This window comes from Lepus europaeus, chromosome 3 (assembly GCF_033115175.1).
Source record: "Lepus europaeus isolate LE1 chromosome 3, mLepTim1.pri, whole genome shotgun sequence".
Taxonomy (NCBI): Eukaryota; Metazoa; Chordata; class Mammalia; order Lagomorpha; family Leporidae; genus Lepus; species Lepus europaeus.
The window spans coordinates 137,564,827-137,586,407 of NC_084829.1; the positions used below are offsets into that span (position 1 = coordinate 137,564,827).

Here is a 21,581-nt window from a genome sequence, read left to right on the forward strand (position 1 = left end):
AAAAATACTAAATAAAATTCTGGCCAATAGAATGAAACAACACATCAGAAAGATCATCCACCCAAACCAAGTGGGATTTATCCCTGGTATGCAGGGATGGTTCAACGTTCGCAAAACAATCAATGTAATACACTACATTAACAGACTGCAGAAGAAAAACCATATGATTCTCTCAATAGACGCAGAGAAAGCATTTGATAAAATACAACACCCTTTCATGATGAAAACTCTAAGCAAACTGGGTATGGAAGGAACATTCCTCAATACAATCAAAGCAATCTATGAAAAGCCCACGGCCAACATCCTATTGAATAGGGAAAAGTTGGAAGCATTTCCGCTGAGATCTGGTACCAGACAGGGATGCCCACTCTCACCACTGCTATTCAATATAGTTCTGGAAGTTTTAGCCAGAGCTATTAGGCAAGAAAAAGAAATTAAAGGAATACAAATTAGGAAGGAAGAACTCAAACTATCCCTCTTTGCAGATGATATGATTCTTTATTTGGGGGACCCAAAGAACTCTACTGAGACTACTGGAACTCATCGAAGAGTTTGGCAAAGTAGCAGGATATAAAATCAATGCACAAAAATCAACAGCCTTTGTATACACAGGCAATGCCACAGCTGAGGAAGAACTTCTAAAATCAATCCCATTCACAATAGCTACAAAAACAATCAAATACCTTGGAATAAACTTAACCAAGGACGTTAAAGATCTCTACGATGAAAACTACAAAACCTTAGAGAAAGAAATAGAAGAGGATACCAAAAAATGGAAAACCTTCCATGCTCATGGATTGGAAGAATCAATATCATCAAAATGTCTATTCTCCCAAAAGCAATTTATACATTCAATGCAATGCCAATCAAGATACAAAAGACATTCTTCTCAGATCTGGAAAAAATTATGCTGAAATTCATATGGAGACACAGAAGACCTCGAATAGCCAAAGCAATCTTGTACAACAAAGACAAAGCCGGAGGCATCACAATACCAGATTTCAGGACATACTACAGGGCAGTTGTTATCAAAACAGCATGGTACTGGTACAGAAACAGATGGATAGACCAATGGAACAGAATAGAAACACCAGAAATCAATCCAAACATCTACAGCCAACTTACATTTGATCAAAGATCCAAAACTAATCCCTGGAATAAGGACAGTCTATTCAATAAATGGTGCTGGGAAAATTGGATTTCCACGTGCAGAAGCTTGAAGCAAGACCCCTACATTTCACCTTACACAAAAATTCACTCAACATGGATTAAAGACTTAAATCTACGACCCGAAACCATCAAATTATTAGAGAGCATTGGATAAACCCTGCAAGATATAGGCACAGGCAAAGACTTCTTGGAAAAGACCCCAGAAGCACAGGCAGTCAAAACCAAAATTAACATTTGGGATTGCATCAAATTGAGAAGTTTCTGTACTTCAAAAGAAACAGTCAGGAAAATGAAGAGGCAACCAACAGAATGGGAAAAAATATTTGCAAAATATACTACAGATAAAGGGTTGATAACCAGAATCTACAAAGAAATCAAGAAAATCCACAACAACAAAACAAACAACCCACTTAAGAGATGGGCCAAGGACCTCAATAGACATTTTTCAAAAGAGGAAATCCAAATGGCCAACAGACACATGAAAAAATGTTCAAGATCACTAGCCATCAGAGAAATGCAAATCAAAACCACAATGAGGTTTCACCTCACCCTGGTGAGAATGGCTCACATGCAGAAATCTACCAACAACAGATGCTGGAGAGGATGTGGGGAAAAAGGGACACTAACCCACTGTTGGTGGGAATGCAAACTGGTTAAGCCACTATGGAAGTCAGTCTGGAGATTCCTCAGAAACCTGAACATAACCCTACCATACAACCCAGCCATCCCACTCCTTGGAATTTACCCAAAGGAAATTAATTTGGCTAATAAAAAAGCCATCTGCACATTAATGTTTATTGCAGCTCAATTCACAATAGCTAAGACCTGGAACCAACCCAAATGCCCATCAACAGTAGACTGGATAAAGAAATTATGGGACATGTACTCCATAGAATACTATACAGCAGTAAGAAACAATGAAATCCAGTCATTTGCAACAAGATGGAGGAATCTGGAAAACATCATGCTGAGTGAATTAAGCAGTGCCAAAGAGACAAATATCATTTGTTTTCCCTGATCGGTGACAACTGAGCACCAAAGGGGAAACCTGTTGAAGTGAAGTGGACACTATAAGAAACAATGACCTGATCAGCTCTTGTCCTGACTCTAGATGTACAATGTAATACTTTATCCTTTTTAGTATTTGTTGTTGTTGTTGTTGTTCTAGTACTAGTGGTTGAACTCTGTAATTAACACACAATTATTCTTAGGTGTTTAAATGTTAACTGAAAAGTGATCCCTGTTAAATATAAAAGTGGAAAAAGAGAGGGAGGAGATGTACAATTTGGGACATGCTCAATTGGACTTGCCCCAAATGGTGGAGTTAGAAATGTGCCAGGGGATTCCAATACAATCCCATCAAGGTGGCATGTACCAATGCCATCTCACTAGTCCAAGTGATCAATTTCAGTTCACAATTGATGGCTCTGATAGGTCTAAGAGTCAAAGGGATCACACAAACAAGACAAGTGTCTGCTAATACTAACTGATAGAATCAAAAAGGAGAGAAGGATCCAACATGGGAAGCGGGATACACAGCAGACTCATAGAATGGCAGATGTCCTAAACTACACTCTGTTCTCAGAATCAGCCCTTAAGGCATTCGGATCTGGCTGAAGAGCCCATGAGAGTATTGTAGGCATGGAAAGCCAAGATACCATGGAAAAGAAAAAAAAGAAGACGACCTAAAGGAAAGATCTCTGCGAGTGAGATCCCAGTGGAAAGAACGGGGCCATCAAAGAAGGAGGTACCTTTCTCTGAAGGGAGGAGAGAACTTCCACTTTGACTATGACCCTATCGGAATAAGATCAAAGTCAGCGAACTCTAAAGGCTTCCATAGCCATGGCAACTCATGACTAGTGCCTAGGGAGATTACTGACGCCATGAACAGGAGTGTCAAATTGTTAAGTCAGCAATAGGAGTCACTGTGTACTTACATCCCATGTGGGATCCATCCTTAATGTGTTGTCTAATGTGCAGTGATGCTATAACTAGTACTGAAACAGTATTTTTACACTTTGTGTTTCTGTGTGGGTACAAACTGATGAGATCTTTACTAATTATATACTGAATCGATCTTCTGTATATAAAGATAATTGGAAATGAAAAAAAAAAACCTGGTGTTAAATTGGAAATGGCATAGAAAATTAATTAATATTTAAAAAAAATATTATGTAGGATCTCTGTCTTTAATGTGCTATACAACGTTATTTAATGCTATAACTAGTACTCCAACAGTATTTTTTTCACTTTGTGTTGTTATATAGGGGCAAACTGTTGAAATCTTTACTTAATATATACTAAACTGATCTTCTGTATATAAAGAAAACTGAAAATGAATCTTGATGTGATTGCAAGGGGAGAGGGAGCGGGAAAGGGGAGGGTTGCGGGTGGGAGGGAAGTTATGGGAGGGGGGAAGCCATTGTAACCCATAAGCCGTACTTTGGAAATTTATATTCATTAAATAAAAGTTTAATAAAAAAAAAGAAAGTACATGTGAAAATTTTGGTAAATTTTAGCTTTTTTAATAGACTTGTGCATATTTCATGGTAGTAAATTATAAAGCAGACTATATTTGATGCACTTATGACATACCTCACCTTTTCCTAAGTTTTTCAACATTTCTAGGCTACATGGTTCCTCTAGGAGGTTTTTCAAATTGTTGAAAAAAGTCCATGTATTGGCAGAATCATGCAGTTCTAACCTGTGTTGTTCAAAGGTCAACTGAAATACAAACTCCTTTACAATGAAGGTGTTCAATTCAAAATATAGGTCTTCTACAAATCATATCTGTTTTTAAAACTGCTTTCTAAACAACTCTAGATTACATTAGGAGAAATATTACTTAATTATAGAATCAAACATATTTCAAAGACTCCTAACAGTTTTAAAAATTTTTTGTTTGAATTTTATAGCTTTCTACTAAAAAACATACACCCACACACACACTCTCCTACACACTCACTAGAGGAAGATGACATCTTGACTATCAGCTTTGTTTATCATGCTTTAAAATTTCACAAGTTAGTGGTGCTTCTTTACTTGGATTTTGACAGGAAGAAGAAATAGGAGGCAGGGAGTATTGTGCAAGATGTAATTACAACTTTACCAATCTGGAATTCTGTAAGTAGTTCAGGAAGTTCTGCCACATGGGAGGGAAGGATGATGGAAGGACCACAAAGAGTTGACAGAATAGGTAAGGGCTCAGATAGAAGCAGAGGCATAAAAAAGCAACACTTACTCATAGGTCTTCACTTGCACAGTAAAAACAGGGGTCTTTGTCATGTTCTGGTACTCCCAATACAGGACTGGGTTCAAGTTATAGGACTTAACTGTAACACTGGTTGGCATAGGCACTGCAAGAGATTCAAAAAGCAAAATGGTAAGAAACTATTAACATACAAAGCCTTATTGTAAGATGCTATTTTAGTCAAGTTTGTGTATGTGAAGAAATGTGGAATTCATGCTAATATTATTTAAATTAATAATGGATTCCTAGAAAATTATTTTATTGAAAATATATTGAAATGTGTTGAGCCGGCGCCGTGGCTCAACAGGCTAATCCTCCGCCTTGTGGCGCCAGCACACCGGGTTCTAGTCCCGGTCAGGGCTCCGGATTCTGTCCCGGTTGCCCCTCTTCCAGGCCAGCTCTCTGCTGTGGTCAGGGACTGCAGTGGAGGATGGCCCAAGTGCTTGGGCCCTGCACCCCATGGGAGACCAGGAGAAGCACCTGGCTCCTGCCATTGGATCAGCGTGGTGTGCTGGCCACAGCGCGCCAGCCGTGGCAGCCAAGGAGCGTGAACCAACAGCAAAGGAAGACCTTTCTCTCTGTCTCTCTCTCTCACTGTCCACTCTGCCTGTCAAAAAAAAAAAATGTGTTGATTCATTTTAAATTATAGAAACATCATTGTGATATAAGAGAAATAAATGCATGTTACATTCCTTTATTTGAAATGCTTATGCACTGAAATATTTGGGCATAGCTGAGTATTCCTAATCTGAAAATTTGAAATCTGAAACTTTTTGAACTGTTGCTCAAGAAGTTTCAGTTTTCTGAGCATTTCAGATTTCTTACTTCTTGATTAAGAATGCTCAACCGGATGCAATGAATTTCCAGAATCTTTTAGAAGTTTTTATAAATAAATGCATTACTTATTGTAATAACAATTCTCAATTCACTTAATCACTACAATCTTTCATATTTGATGCCACATACTATATCCAATGCCTAAAGAACTGGCTATGACAAGGATGGGCCAGTCTCATTCTTAAATATCAACAGGCTCTCAACCCTATATCTAGTACTATTACATCTTGAAGGCCCTGCTGATAGCACAAGAATAAATGTCTAAAGATTGACTGCAAGAGCCTTTGACCATTTCAGTTGTGTCAAAATTTTGCTCTTTGAGATATTATAGGGCTTTTTATAAAACATCTTTCCTGTCTTTGTTCTTATAAACTATTTTGGAAAATCATTGTTGATTAAACTTAGAAGACTCACTAGGGAAGAGGTAGAAGTCATTTTAACATCTTTAATCAGACAATAACAAAACTATAATCTACTTATCAAAAGCAGCCATTTCCCTCTGTTCGCCCACCACTTCTTGCAAAACTGAACACATACATCTCACCCCTTCCCTTCACTTCTTCATTAACAAGAAGGTGTGGACAGAGTTAGTCATAGGACCCCAAATTTAAGGTCATTCAACGCTACCAAGCTGGAAAATTTTATTAAATATGATTTACTGATGTAAAAACAAATAAATAACTGGCAATGTAGCCAAGCATAGTAGTTTCTAAACATAACTTATCATCATCCTCAATCATCGTGAGAGCACCAGAATTTTACGTATTTTTTTCATGCTCCTTGGATGATAAAAATGATTGCAGGTTTCTAACAAGTGGACTGCTTTAGTGAGAAAAATACTTCTTGAGTTGGACATTAAAAATCCCGGGTACTTTCCTGATTGTATTAACATCATATATGTAAGATACTGGCTTCCTGTTGATGGCAACTACCACACTTTTCCAAAAACTAAAGTTCTAATTGTCAAGTGCACACTGGCACGTTGCTTTAGTTTATGGTTATTTAGCATATGTATTATCTTTTCAAAGTAGAATGTGAACCAAGAATCATCCATGTAGATAACATGCACTATATACAAATTTTTTTTCTAGTAATTTTTTTCTCCTTTATGGCAGTGGTTCTTGGCAAGGGTACATTAGGCAATGTATGCAGACATTTCTAGTTCTCACAATCTGGAGGGGGTTGGTATGACTGACATCTAGAACACAGAAGTCAGGGATCCTACTAAATATCCTACAGGAGACAGGGCAATTCTCTACAACGGAAAATAGCTAAGTTGCAAATGCCAACAGTGCCAAGGCTGAGAAATCTGGTTTTTGACAGTCATAATTTAAGGGGTGTGTGTTTCTGTATCTATCTATGTTTATTTAGAGGGGAAGACTATTTTAGACCAATACAGTGTATCTCATTATCCCCCAAATGAGATTTGATTACTGCCAAAATACCCAACTTCCATTTTATTTACCAAGGTAGTGGAATAATTTGCACAATAAAGGTTGAGATTATGAAGCTGGCTGGGGGTGGGGGTGTCTCCTAGATTCAAATATTTTGCATGTTACTAACTGGACTTTTCTGTGGGCAATAACCAGACACTTTTCTACTTAGGTTTCCTAAAACACTTCTGATGGCTGTTGGTGCCTGTTACCTCTGGTTCTCTGAGAATCTTCCTTGCAGGTGAATTACAAAGCCATGGTCCTGTCAGATAGCCCTGGCTCCTCTCTTCTGGTTTTGATAGAGTTCCTATAGCCATACATAGCCGTGGTATGTATGCATACCACTGTGGTATGTTTGCACTTCAATTTCCTGTAACAATCTAGTCCCCAAAAGTTCACAGTTCATAGTTTAGGTGGAAATAAAAACCACTTCCCACCCTAGGATTCAATTCAACATTAATAGAAAATAACACTCATGCAAATAAATATAATTTTGCTACCAGAATAAGAGCAGACATCCAAGCAGAGGAAGCACATAGAACTGCTAAGAGACAGGACCAGAAAAGATCTTAACCATGACACACTGTAGTCAAACTTTCAACAGTAAAACAAAAAGAAAAGTTTCTAAAATGTGCACAAGAGAAGTGCCAGATTATGTTCAGAGGATCTCCAGTTAGACTCACAGCTGACTTCTCATCAGAAACCCTACAAGCTAGAAGAGAATGCAAGATATAGTCTAAGTCTTAAGGGAAAAAAAACTGTCAACACAGAATACTGTTCCTGCAAATCTCTCATTTATTAATGAAGATGAAATAAAGGCCTTCAAAAACAAACAGAAATTAAAAGAATTTGACATCACTCATCCAATACAAAAGATGCTTAAGGATGTGCTACACATAGAAACACAGGAAAATAACCATGATTATAAAAGACTGTGAAGGCAGAAAATCCTCCAGTAAAAGTACAAAAGAAATGCAAAGTAAACAACAGGAATATTTATGGAAAAACGGCAGGGTCAAGTTGTCATTTATCAATCTCACCTTGAATGTAAATGGCCTCAACTCTCCAGTTGAAAGATACAGACTGGCTGAATGGAATAAAAAACAAGATCCATCTATTTGATGCCTACAGGAAACAGATCTCACCAACAAAGATACATGCAGACTGATGGTGAAAGGGTAGAAAAAGATATTCCATGCTAATGGAAAGCACAAAAGGGCAGGTGTTGCCATCCTAATAGCAGACAAAATAGACTTTAACACAAAACTTGTTGAAAGAGACAAAGGGCACTACGTAATGATTAAGAGATCAGTTCAGCAGGAAGATCTGACTATAATAAATGCATATGCACTCAATTACAGGAAGCCTGGCTATTTAAAAGAAATGTGAATGGATCTATAGAGGGACATAGACACCAATTAAAAAAAAATACTGGAGGCTTCAACACCCCACTTTCATCAGTGGACTGATCAACTAGACAGAAAATCAACAAAGAAACAACAAAGCTAATCTAGACTATGGACCAAATAGCCTTAACTGATATCTGCAGAACTTTTCACTCCACAGTTACAGAATACACATTCTTCTCACCAGCGCATGGAACTTTCTCTAGGACAGACCTTATGGTAGGCCATAAAGTAAGTCTCAGCAGATTCAAAAAAAATCAAATCATACCATACTTCTTCTCTGGTCACAATGGAATGAAGCTGGAAATCAATAATCAAGAATCTCCAGATCATATGCAAACACATGAAGACTGAACAACATGTTCTTGAATGAACAGTGGGTCATACCAGAAATCAAAGAATCAAAAAATCTTTTGAGAAGTCAAAAAATTTCTGGAAATGAATGAAGATGAAAATACATCATATGTAAACTTATGGGAGGGGGTGGCGCAGTGGCATAGTGTAAGCTGCTGCCTGCAGTGCTGGCATCCCATATGGGCACCAGTTTGAGTCTTGGCTGCTCCACTTCTGATCCAGCTCTCTGCTGTGGCCTGGGAAAGCAGTGGAGGATGGCCCAAGTCTTTGGGCCCTTGCACCCGTGTGGGAGACCTGGAAGAAGCTTTGGATTCCTGCAGTTCTGATGGTTACAGCTGTTGGGAGGGTAAACCAGAGGATGGAAGACCTCTCTCTCTCTCTCTCTCTCTCTCTCCCCCTCCCTCCCTCCCTCCCTCTCTCTCTCTCTCTCTCTCTCACTGCCTCTGCCTCTCTGTAAATCTGCCTTTCAAATAAATAAATAAATCTTAAAAAAATAAACTTATGGGATACAGCTGAAGCAGTATTAAGAGGGAAGTTTACAGCAATTGGTGCCTACATGAAGAAATTGGAAAGGCATCAAATGAATGAGCTATCAATGCATTTCAAGGACCTACACAAACAACAATAAACCAAACCCCACATTAGTAAAGAAAGAAAAAATTAAAATTACAGAAGAAATAAACAAAACTAAAACAAAAAAAACATAGAAAAAATCAGTGAAATGAAGAGCTGGCGTTTGAAAAAATAAATGAAACTGATATACCATTGGCCCAACCAGCCAAAAAAGAGGGAGAAGAACCAAATCTACAGAATGAGAGATGAAAAAGGAAATGTAAGAACAGATACCACAGAAACAAAAAGAATCATCAGGAATTACTATACCACAAAGAGCTGTATGCCAAGAATTTTGGAAACCTAGAAGAAATGGATAGATTCCTGGACACCTATAATTTAACAAAAATGAGTTTTGAAGACATAGAAACTAAAACGGAACAATAAACAAGACGGAAACTGAATCAGTAATAAAGACCCTCTCAATAAAGTAAAGCCCAGGACCAGATGGCTTCACTGCTGAATTCTACCAGTCATTTAAAGAAGGACTAATTTCAGAATGGCAGATGTCCTAAATAGCACTCTGGCCTCAGAATCAGCCCTTAAGGCACTCGGATCTGGCTGAAGAGCCCATGAGAGTATTTTAGGCATGGAAAACCAAGACACTCTGGCAAAACAAACAAACAAACCTAAATGAAAGGTCTCTGCAAGTGAGATCCCAGTGGAAAGAACGGGCCATCAAAGAAGGAGGTACCTTTCTCTGAAGGGAGGAGAGAACTTCCACTTTGACTATGACCTTGTCTAAATAAGATTGAAGTCAGCGAACTCAAGAGGCTTCCATAGCCTTGGAAACTCATGACTAGAGCCTAGGGAGATTTCTGACGCCATAAACAGGAGTGTCAAATTGTTAAGTCAACAACAGGAATCACTGTGTACTTACTCCTCATGTGGGATCTCTGTCCTTAATGTGTTGTCCAATGTGAATTAATGCTATAACTAGTACTCAAACAGTATTTTACACTTTATGTTCTGTGTGAGTGCAAACTGATGAAATCTTTACTTGATATATACTAAATCGATCTTCTGTATATAAAGAGAATTGAAAATGAATCTTAATGTGAATGGAATGGGAGAGGGAGTGGGAGATGGGAGGGGTGCGGGTGGGAGGGGAAGTTATGGGGAGCAAAAAGCCATTGTAATCCATAAACTGTACTTTGGAAAAATATATTTACTAAATAAAATTTAAAAAAAATAAAGAAAGAAGGACTAATTTCAATTCTTCTGAAGCTATTCAAAACAATTCAGAGGGAGGGAATCTTCCCAAATTCCTTCTATGAAGGAGTAATTCCTAAACAGAAAAAAAAATACCATAGAGAAAGAGAACTATAGAGCAACATCCCTGGTGAACATAGATACAAAAATCTTCAATAAAATACTAGCTAACTGAATTGAACAACACATCAGAAAGATCATTTACTTGGATTAAGTGGGATTTATTCCTGATATACAGGGATGGTTCAACACTTGTAAATCGATAAATGTGATAATATCACATTAACAAACTGAAGAACAAATATCATATGCTTATTTCAATAGATACAGAGAAAGCATTTGTTAAAATACAACATCCTTTCATGATGAAAACCTTAAGCAAATTGGGTAGAGAAATAACATTCCTCAATACAATCAAGGCAATTTAAGACAAACCCATGGCCAGCATCCTATTGTATAAGGAAAAGCTGGAAGCGTTCCCACTGAGATCCCCAACCAGGCAAGGATGCCCACTTTCATCATTGCTATTTAATTTATTCTTGGAAGTTTTAGCCAGAGTTATTAGGTAAGAAAAATAAATCAAAGGGATACAAACTGGAAAGGAGGAAATCAACTATTCCTATTTGCAGATGACAAGATTCTATATGCAGGGGATCCAAAAGACTCCACCGAGAAACTATTGGCACACATAAGAGAGTTTGGTAAAGTGGCAGGATATAAAATCAATACATAAAAATCAGGAGCCTTTGTACACAGACAATGCCATGGTTGAGAAAGAACTTTTAAGATTAGCCCCATTCACAATAGCTCCAAAAAGAATTAAATACCTTGGAATAAATTTAACCAAGGATGTCAAAGATCTTTACAATGAAAATAACAAAACACTAAAGAAATAAATAGAAATACAGTAAAAAATGGAAAAATCTTCCATGTTCATGGATTGGAAAAATCAACATCATCAAAATGTCCATACTATCAAAAGCAATCTAAAGGTTCAATTCAGTCCCAATCAAAATACCAATGACATTCTTTGTAGATCTAGAAAAAATGATGCTAAAATTCATATGGAAACACAAGATACCCTGGATAGCTAAAGCAATCTTACACAACAAAAAGAAAGCTGGAGGTATCATAATACTAAATTTCAAGACATACTACAGCACAGTTATAATCAAAACAGCCTGGTACTGGCACAGAAACAGTCAGGTAGACCAATGGAACAGAATAGAAACTTCAGAAATCAATCCACACATCTACAACCAACTTACCTTTTACAAAGGAGCTAAAATCAATCCCTGGAGCAAGGACAGTTGCTTCAACAAATGGTGTTGGGGAAACTGGATCTCCATGTTCAGAAGTATGAAACTAGACTTATACTTTACACCTCATATAAAAATCCACTCGAAATGGATCAAAGACCTAAATCTACAACCTGATACCATCAAATTACGAGAGAACATTGGGGAACTCTGTAAGACATTGGCACAGGCAAAGATTTCTTGAAAAGTCTCCAGAAGCACAGGCAATCAAAACCAAAATTAACAAGTGGGATTACTTCAAACTGAGGAGCTTCTGCACTGCAAAAGACACACTCAGGAAAGTGAAGAGGCAACTGACAGAATGGGAGAAAATATCTGCAAACAACACAATTGATAAAGGGTTAACATCTAGACTCTATAAAGAGCTCAAGAAGCTCAAGAATAATAAAACAAATAATCCAGTTAAGAAATGGGCAAAGGATTTGAGCAGGTATTTTTCAAGAGAGGAAATTAAAATGGCCAAAAAACACTTGAAAAAATGCTCAGGATCACTAGCCATCAGGGAAATGCAAATCAAAATCACAATTAGGATTCACCTCATTCCAGTTAGAATGGCCCACATATAGAAATCAACAAACAACAAATGTTGCTAATGATGTGGGGAAAAAGGTACCCTAATCCACTGTAGGTGGGAATGCAAACTGGTAAAGCCATTATGCAAGAAAGTATGAGGTAACTCAGAAATCTGAATACAGACCTACCATATGACCCAGCCATCCCACTCCTGGGAATTTAACCAAACCAAAAGGTAATCAGCATGTGAAAGTTATCTGTACTCCCATGTTCACTGCAGCATAATTCATAATAGCTAAGATATGGAATCAACCCAGATGTCCATCAACTGTTGACTAGAGAAAGAAATTATGCTATATATACACTATGGAGTGCTACTCAGCTATAAAAAAATGAAATCCTGTCTTTTCCAACAAGATGGTTGCAACTGGAAACCATTATTCTTTGTGAAATAAGCCAGTCCCAAAAAGACAGATATCACTGTTTCCCTGATTCAGGGTAACTAATAGAGTACCTAAAATGTAATGTTTAGGCGCCGGCACACCGGGTTCTAGTCCCGGTCGGGGCACCGATCCTGTCCCGGTTGCCCCTCTTCCAGGCCAGCTCTCTGCTGTGGCCAGGGAGTGCAGTGGAGGATGGCCCAAGTGCTTGGGCCCTGCACCCCATGGGAGACCAGGATAAGCACCTGGCTCCTGCCATCGGATCAGCGCGGTGCGCTGGCCGCAGCGTGCCTACCGCAGCGGCCATTGGAGGGTGAACCAACGGCAAAAAGGAAGACCTTTCTCTCTGTCTCTCTCTCTCACTGTCCACTCTGCCTGTAAAAAAGAAAAAAAGAAAAAGAAAAAAAAAGAAAAGAAATGAAATGGATATTTTGAGATTTGATAATTGTTTGCAGCCCTTCTCTCTTCTGTGGAGGAATAGTGTTTTTTTTTTTCTTCATATTATTTGTTAAGCTCTTTTACTTAGTGTAGGGTTAACTATACAATCATTAAGTAAACTGAAACCTTTGAAAAAATTAAGAGTTGGTATGTGAGAGGGATGAGAAGAAGGATTGGAGCTTGGATGAGAGGGAGGGTAAAGGGGAAAGTATTCCTATGTTCCTAAATATGTACATAGGAAATACATGGAACTTGTATAATTTAAATAAATTTTTTAAGAAAGCAGAAAGTAGGGCCTTCACCACTTTGAGCTCTTGGGAGCTAGATTACAGCTCACCAGGCACATTTTCTACATGCCACAATACAATATGGCTATGAAGGCAATAGTGTTGCCAAGCTTTCTGCTACTACAACACAAGAATGCTCATTCTTCCAATTTTCAACAATAGCAGCCCTTCACTTCCTTTTAAGCCCCTCTTTTAAATTATTCCCAACAGAAATGACTTTACAATTGTATATACTCAATGCTAAATTCCTTTGAGGAAAGACAGACAAAAGCCAATCTACACAACTGAATATCAGATAAAGTGCGTTTGTAATTAGGAAGCCGCCCTTGAAACATACCTTATAAAGCCACAAACAAGCGGAGACTTGTACAGTATTACATCGGTTTTTAATAGGAATCCAATTGTGTTTCCCATTATTTAGATAAAAGTCTGACAATGGTTAGATTACGGCAAGGACACAAATCACAGCTTTCAAAACAATCAAGACAGATGGGAGTAGGCCAAAGAGGCTTCGGTGAATTATAGCAGACAGAAACAAGTACAGGCTTAAAAGAGAAACTTTTGATTATTTACCCCCGTAGATAGAACTTGTGGTTTTAATGTTACCAGAAGAAAAATCATGCAGTTACTAGACATGTAGCTGGTTGTGGTTGCCTTTGCCAAAAATCACGTGATAAACACATGAGTAACTTTCCCATTAAGTTTCAGAATTTTGTTAACTTGAAGTTTAAATAGTTTCATATTCAGATTAAGCTAATTAAGGATTACAATAAACTTCTAATCATATAATTACATTGTATAAGCAAACATATTTGTGGAAACAGCAAATATCTGTGGAGTTTACAGAGAATGATTTTGTAAATAACTTTACAATTTTCCAATTGATTGTAAATGCTCAGATGCATTTCATGTAACTCATGCTGCTTTTGTAAATGGGTTCAGAATTACTTGGTGTATTCTATCTGTACACGTTAAGGTCAAATTCACAAAACTCCAGATCTCACTGTTGAGGATTTAATAGACCCAAACACAGGAAAGCAGAATCAGCTTTTCCTAACATTCTAATTACAATGTGGAAAAGAAGGAGAGTTCTGGGAAGAGCCACGTGTTCTCTCAGCAAGTTGGTAAGCCAGGAGACACAGGATATGAACAAAGAGCATGGGAGAGGACAGAGAGGTTGGGTGAAGATCAGCAGGTATTGGAGCAATGTGACAGCCAGGACCACAGCAGCCTGCACAGCTCTGCAGTAACTGCTGTGAAGGGAGGGGACAATCGACAGACACCTGCAGATTACAGTCTGAAGACACAGGCGATTTGCTCTGCTTGGATGGGGGAGCATAGCGCTGTCACCTGTGCACCACCCCACAACCTTTGACCCAGGGGTGAGGAGTTCATTACCCACTTTAACCCACAAACATACACAGACTGTACACCTATGTAGAATGGAGCTACTGACGACAGACCCCCACAGGTTAATCTGCTGCCCAACGTCTCCGTGGGAAGAACAAACTGAGGGAGCACATAGAAGGGCAGCAGGGCCAGTCACTAAGCTGTTCCTCTGGAATAAGTCGTCTGACTCTACAACTCAAAACCAAATGCTCCTAGGAGGGCGGGGCGTTCAGCCTAGGTGTTGAGATGCTGCTTAGGATGCCTGCTGCCCAAATCAGAGTGCCTGGCTCTGAGTCTGAGCTCTGCTCCAGATTCCTGTTTCCTGTTAATGCATCCCGGGAGGCAGCAGGGGATGGCTCAGGAGAGGGTCCCTGCCACCCATGTGGTAGACCTGGATTGAGTTATAGGTTCTCGGCTTAGTCGGGAGGCTCTAGCTGTTGTGCACATCTGGGTAGTAAACCAGCAGATGGGAGTGCTCACTCTCATGTACTCTCTCTCTGCCTCTCAAATAAATAAGTAAAAATTTAAAACAAAAATGCTCCTGATAGAAGTATCTTGGCCCTTTTCTGAATGAACAACTCTTAGAGAAAAGCTCTAACATCTGTCCCATGTTAAAGGTATGGGGCCATGTGCATTTTCACAAAGGCTTTTTTTTTTTTTTAATACTACAAACTAAGAAAGACATGAGTAATCCAGACAGAAAACCTGAAAACTATCAGATCAGGGTTTTTCTGGCTTTGTTATAATACATGAGTATTTACGATTACAATATGAGTTATTGTCATCCTGACTGGCTTGATAGTGCTGGTGAAGTGATATTTTTAAAAAAATGCTTTCCAACTTTCATCTTAGTAAGGAGAACATTCCCCTTGGATTTAAGCTGAATCAAGACATTTGATCATTTTTACACATGATGTTCCAGATATTCCAAGACTTTAACTGATATATCTTAACATTTCGGGGCTTTGAAAGGAATTATATGTTGACCACCTTGTGAAACAAAAGGAAAAACAGTTTGTTTCTACTTCCTTCTACTATTTTCATGTATCATCAGAAAAAGGTAGGTTGAAATCCAAGGGTTTGATGAGGGTGCCTGAAATAATTCAGGTCTCTCTCTTTTTTTAGATTTATTTATTTACTTGAAAGACTTACAGACACACACACATACACAGAGAGAGAGAGAGAGTGAGAGGGAGAGAGGGAGAGAGGGAGAGAGGGGGAGAGGGGGAGAGGGAGAGAGGGAGAGAGGGAGAGAGGGAGAGAGGGAGAGAGAGAAAGTGAGTCAGTCTTCCATCTGCTGGTTCACACTCCCCAGATGGCTGCAATGGCCGCAGAGGCTGGAGCTGGGCTGATCCGAAGCCAGGAGCTTCTTCCGGATCTCCCATACAGGTGAAGATCCCTGAGCACTTGAACCATCTTCTACTGCTTTCCCAGGCCATAGCAGAGAGCTGGATCAGAAGTGGGCAGCCAGGACTCGAACCAGCACCCATGTAGGATACCGGCACTGTGGACAGTGGCTTTACCTGATACGCCACAGCACTGGCCCCTCAGGTCTCTTTCTTACTCTTTATCAAGGTTCCACAGCTGGGTCAGGATCCCCAGAGTGGAGCTTCAGTCTTTGGACTTCAGGCCCAGTTTTGGTTTATCACTCACTTTCTTTCTTTCTCTTAAAATGTGGAGAACAAAAGTGATGCAGGAGATGTAAATGAAATTCTCTCTCTCTCAAAACTAGGCATACTGGGAATGAATTAACTCCTGCCCCTTGCCCCTTGCAATATCTTTCAATCAAACCGCCCCCAAGCTAAGGCTTATCAGATACAAATGTGCTCTGACACTTTTTCTGACCTGAAACCCAGCATTTTATTCTTGTTCCTATTAGTCTGATTTCATCTAGCTTGGTTTGGTTTGATATGGACTCTGACTGGACTGGACACTCTAGTTCATGAAATAGGTAATTTCTTAAGACTACTTCCCTGTGGACTAATTCAAAGTTGAGACATAGTTTAGGAATTTGAAAAACAAAATCAGAGCTTTGCAGTTTACAAAAATAGGAAAAACGTGTTAGACTACATTAGCTGCTGAGTCTAGTTTAAAGTTCTCATATTGATTTACATGAGTTTGTTTTTTAAAAGGCCAACACTTTCTCATATATGTCTAAAACAATTTAACATTTAAAAATACATTTGTTAAAATAATGGTGCAAATTATTAAATGATAATCACTGACATATATTAAGCATTTACTACAGAACATGCAATGTGCTCAACTTTTTATTATCTCAGAAAATCATCGTAAAATATTATACATATTTCACCAATGAGAAAACAAAGGCTAAGAGAATTTATGTAAAGACTTGACAATATGCTAAGTTTCCTTGGTTTGATTAAGAAACACTTTGTGATTTTTAAAATGTTTTATTTATTGATTTGAAAGAATTACAGAGAGAGAGAGAGAGAGAAACTTCCATCTGCTGGTTCACTCCCTAGAAGGCTGTCATGATTGGAGTGGGCCAGGTGGAAGCTAGGAGCCAGGAGCTTTTTCTGGGTCTCCCATGTGGATGGCAGGGGCCCATCTTTCACTGCTTTTCCCATGTGCGTTAGCAGGGAGCTGGATTGGAAGTAGAGCAGCTGGGACTCGAACCAGCACTCATATGGGATGCTTCCATTGCAGGCGGTGGCTTTACCCTCTATGCCACAATGCTGGCTTCTATTTGTGATCTTTTAATAAGAGGTAAATAACTGTCATAAATAAAGTGGAGTGGAGATAACGCTTTTTTAAAAGATTTATTTCTTTGAAAGGCAGTGCATCAGAGAAAGGGAGAGACAGAGAAAGACAGACAGATACATTGAGGGAGAGATCTTCCCTCTCTGCTGATTCTCCAAATGGTTTTAACAGCCAGGTCTGGGTCAGGCCAAAGCCAAGAGCAAGGAACTCCATCCAGGTTTCCCATGTGGGTTCAGGGGCCCAAGTACTTGGGCCATCTCCTGCTGCATTCCCAGATGCATTAGCAGGGAGTTGGACCAGAAGCAGAAAAGCTGGGACTTGAAACTGTACTCTGATATGTGATGCAGTGGCCCAGGCATCAGCTTAACCCGCTGTGCCACGAGGCTGCCCTGATACAACTGTTTTCTGATGACTTCATTGTCATAAGCATCCACTTAAAGTAATGCTGCCTGGTTCTCATACACTGGCACACTTTTGTGATGGCCACTGCAAAACCTGAACAATGGATTAAAATAAATAATCCCTCTAAAGCTAAACAGATACCTCGCATTCTGATTACTACGCAGTGGGATGATTGAAAAGAAAGACACCTCCTTAATAAGAAAATTACAAGGAACCAACCTCTTTCTGTCAGGAATTCATCTGATTCTGGTTCAAATCATTCTGATTCTTTCTCCAACTAAAACGGAGACTTACTTATTCATCTAGTTTATAAAATAATGAAATATTGCTGTAGGCTGCCTAATGTTGTGATAGTTCACTTTTTTTATATAGAACCAAAATATGGATCTTTCAAAGTGTATATGAACCAAAAGAAAATGAAAAAGAAAAGTAATGCCCTATTCACTAACTATGATAAAAATGCATGATCTTAGGTACTTTGAATCTCTGAAATAAAACCAGAAGCCAAAGGAAACAAGGACAAATGTCATCTCTATGCAGGGGATTCTTCCAAAGTGAGAGAATGGTGTAGAAGTGGCTCTGACACAATACAGAAGTCAGTCAAGCACCCTACGGGAAGGAAGGCTCTCAGCTTACCCAGAGTGCAACTGCAAACTGGAAGCCACAGCTATGACCAAGTCTACGGAAAGGCAGTGAAAAACCTAGGGAAATGGATGTGCGTGTCTTTAAACACGGCATGAAAAATATGTAGTATGAAAAAGCTATGCATGGATTTCAAAATTTTTTGCACCAAAATAAACTTATTTTTTAACCTCATTTCCCCACAGACTTCCTGCAGTTCTCTTGTATTGCAAATACAAGATCAAAACAAAAGGGGGCTCACGGACACCTGTGTTTAATAAAATGCTGGCGAGTAGAAAGCCATTCCCACGAGAGGCAGGCAGGCAATCCAACTCCCAGGGCAGGCTTCAAGGACAGGCAAAACTCCGGTCCACAAGGAGGGCTGTGAATTCAGCAGGACCGGCCAGATGCTTGGTTTAGTCCTCTACCCACCCCAGAAACCTAAGTCCCCTCCCTGCCCACATGCCTCTGCCTGCTGAATACGCCTTCAGATGGCCCTCTTGGGCGTGTCAATCAGTACTGCCGCCTCCCCCGCAAGAAGTGACCTCCTAATGGGCCTCCCTCCTTTGCATGAACCCTCAGACTATTTCATGAGACAACTGGGGTTTCTCAGTGGCATCCTGTATCCTGCATAGCATCATCCAGTGGCTGCCTAATGCCTTGCACAAGGCGTCGTGGGCACAGTCCTTCGGAGGCTCAGCTCCTGTCTTCTTTCAGAAACACCTCTCCTCTTCCGCCCGGCAGCCATGTCTTTCCCTTGGGAGCTGGCACCCAAACCCAGCAGGGCAAATCAGAATCTTCCCTTGGAACTTTGTTAGGATGGAGGAAGCTGCAGGACGTTAAAATCAGAAGCTCTCACCGTCCACTGATCCTGCTGTCAACACTCAGACAGTGAGAAATAAGAAATGGTGAATTCTGGCAGTTTGAGTCCTGGTTCTAGCTCCCTGAGGTCCTCTAGTTTTCTGCTTAGCGCCTGCCTGGATTCTCTGAGCCAATATTTTTGTCTTTTTGCTTCCGTTAGCAAGAGCTCTGCTTCTTTCCCTTACTGTGGTATGCGAGGCACTTCACTGGTTCCTATCTGTCCAGCTAGCCCAGTTTCCTTGCACCCTCACTCACTTGGTCTATGAGACAATGCTTAAATACTCCACTCATGCAACATGCTGCTTCCCACCTGTAACCCTGCACACACAAATCCGCATCCGAGGTGCCAAGGTTGGGGTCATCTTCTTGGTGAAGTCTTTCCTGATTCCCCACCCCCATCCCCAACAGAACCAAGCACTCATTCCTTGCTTTCCAGTAGCCTTTGCCCAAGTTCAACTTCTTATCTCAAAGTCTTTGCAACGGCTCACGTGAACGACTAAGCTGCCCTACATGGCAGATAGCTGAGCAGTTAAAACGAACTTAGGACGCCAGAGTCACACCACCGAGCTTCCCACGGAACAGCAGTGCCCTGCTAGCCGGCACACCTCCCTGAGCCTCCAAGGCTCACGCATAAGCAGAGATACCCATAGCGCCGACCTTTCGGGGTCGCTGTGTTCAGCACTTAGAAGAGTGAGTAGCACTGACAGCGCTTGGCTGCTGTTACTGTGATTCTGGAAACCAGGAACTTGCTCATCACGATGCGCTTCTTCCCAGCACTCCACGACCCAAAGAAGGGCTGGGCGTGACCGGAGCACTTGGAGCAGACGCTGAAGAAGAGGCCACAACACAGATGGTCAAGGCCTGGAGTCGGCCAGGATGAAGGAGGCCGGGCCTCCCGGGCAGCTGCTACTAACTGGACACTGAAGATGACACTCCAGCCTGAGAGAGTGTGCACGTGCGAGACACAGCGCATTCACTGATTTCTCCCGAGCTCCGCGCCACGGTTACCTCCCAGCGTCGGAAAAGCCACCTGGGCTCGGCTTCCCGGGAGCCTAGGGGAGCCTGAGGGGCTCAGCGCCGCGCCTCGATAACGCGCTAGGCGCGCACGCATTCCCGCACCCGCAGACTCCCGCAAGGCCGCCGGTGACCGGGTGGCCGCCCCAGTGGGTCCGCGACACAACACACCTGGCTCCCGCCCTAGCATTCGGGTCCACCCCAGGGACAAAGCACTGAAGCTATGAGCTGCGCCCATGGGGTCAAGGGCGGAGGAGGAAATCACCGGTCACAAGCACCGACGGCACGGATGCCCGCGCCGCGCCGCGCTGGCAACCACCAAGGGGCGAGCGCCAGGTGGGCAAACCTCGGGACCCCGCGCAGCTTCCCGGCGGCCGCAGGGCGGGGCTTCCCGGCCGGGGCAGCTCCCACGCTCCCTCCCGTCTCCACCCGGCCGCGAGTGACAGTACCCGAGGACGGCTCCGGATCCGCGGTGCTCAGCCCAGCGCTGCTCCCGGCCGCCGTGAGGAGCAGCAGAAGGCCCAGGAGAGCCATTCTGCCAAGGACGGACCCCGGGGCCCCCGGAGCGGCTGCGGGAGCCCGGCGGCAGGGCCCTTCGGCCTCGGACTCGCGTCACTTCCGCGCCCCAGTACCCAACTGCGGTGGGAGGCGGGGCTGGGGCGCTCGGCGGGGCGTGGCCAGGGCGGGGCGTGTCCGCGGAGGTGGGGCCAGGACGGAGGGGCGGGGCGCGGGCGGGAAGACAGCGGAGGAGGGCTCCCACGAAGCAAAACGACGTGGGGTCGTCCCCTGGGCTCCGGGGTAGGTGAAGCGCTGGGGCGCAAAGGGAACGTTCTTTCGACTTGGGTCTGCCTTCCACAGTTCCTCTTCCTGTTTTTTTGCAGTGCCCTGGAGTCGCAGAACTTTGCCTAAACCACAACTGGGCCACAATCCTTGTTTGGCCCTATTAGATGTCCGAGAGATCTCTGGACGCCCTGGAGCAGGAGATTTTAGGATAGGAATGGTCCTCAAAGTCCACCTCCAATCCCTGCATCTCCCCCGCCCCTGCCCCCCGGAAGCTAAGGCGTCACTAGTGAACCCGTTTGTATAAACTGGCATAGCCCAGATCAACTTTATAGCTACTTTATTCTTTTCAGCAATTAACTGTCGAACAGAGGATCCCGAAGCAGCTCTCACTGAGCTCTTACACTCTTGCCTCTGACCACATTTGCTATTCCGGGTCTCTCCCACTGCATGCCAGCCACCTTGGCTCCTTGCCCTTCCCAGTACAATGGGTGCTGTACTCACACATGCCTATGACTA

General features: G+C 41.6%; 1 protein-coding gene across 1 annotated transcript in view; it reads right to left on the bottom strand.

The window, feature by feature from the left end:
• IFNGR1 (interferon gamma receptor 1) overlaps nt 1-20,890 on the bottom strand; it is a 32,893-nt gene extending 12,003 nt beyond the window's left edge. The window contains exons 1-2 of the mRNA XM_062186823.1: nt 20,732-20,890; nt 4,412-4,526 (exon numbers count right to left, since the gene is read on the bottom strand). Of these exons, the coding sequence (XP_062042807.1) occupies nt 4,412-4,526; nt 20,732-20,816 (200 nt within the window). The 5' untranslated portion in view covers nt 20,817-20,890. The remainder of the gene's footprint in view (nt 1-4,411; nt 4,527-20,731) is intronic.
• Nucleotides 20,891-21,581: the final 691 nt, after the last annotated feature.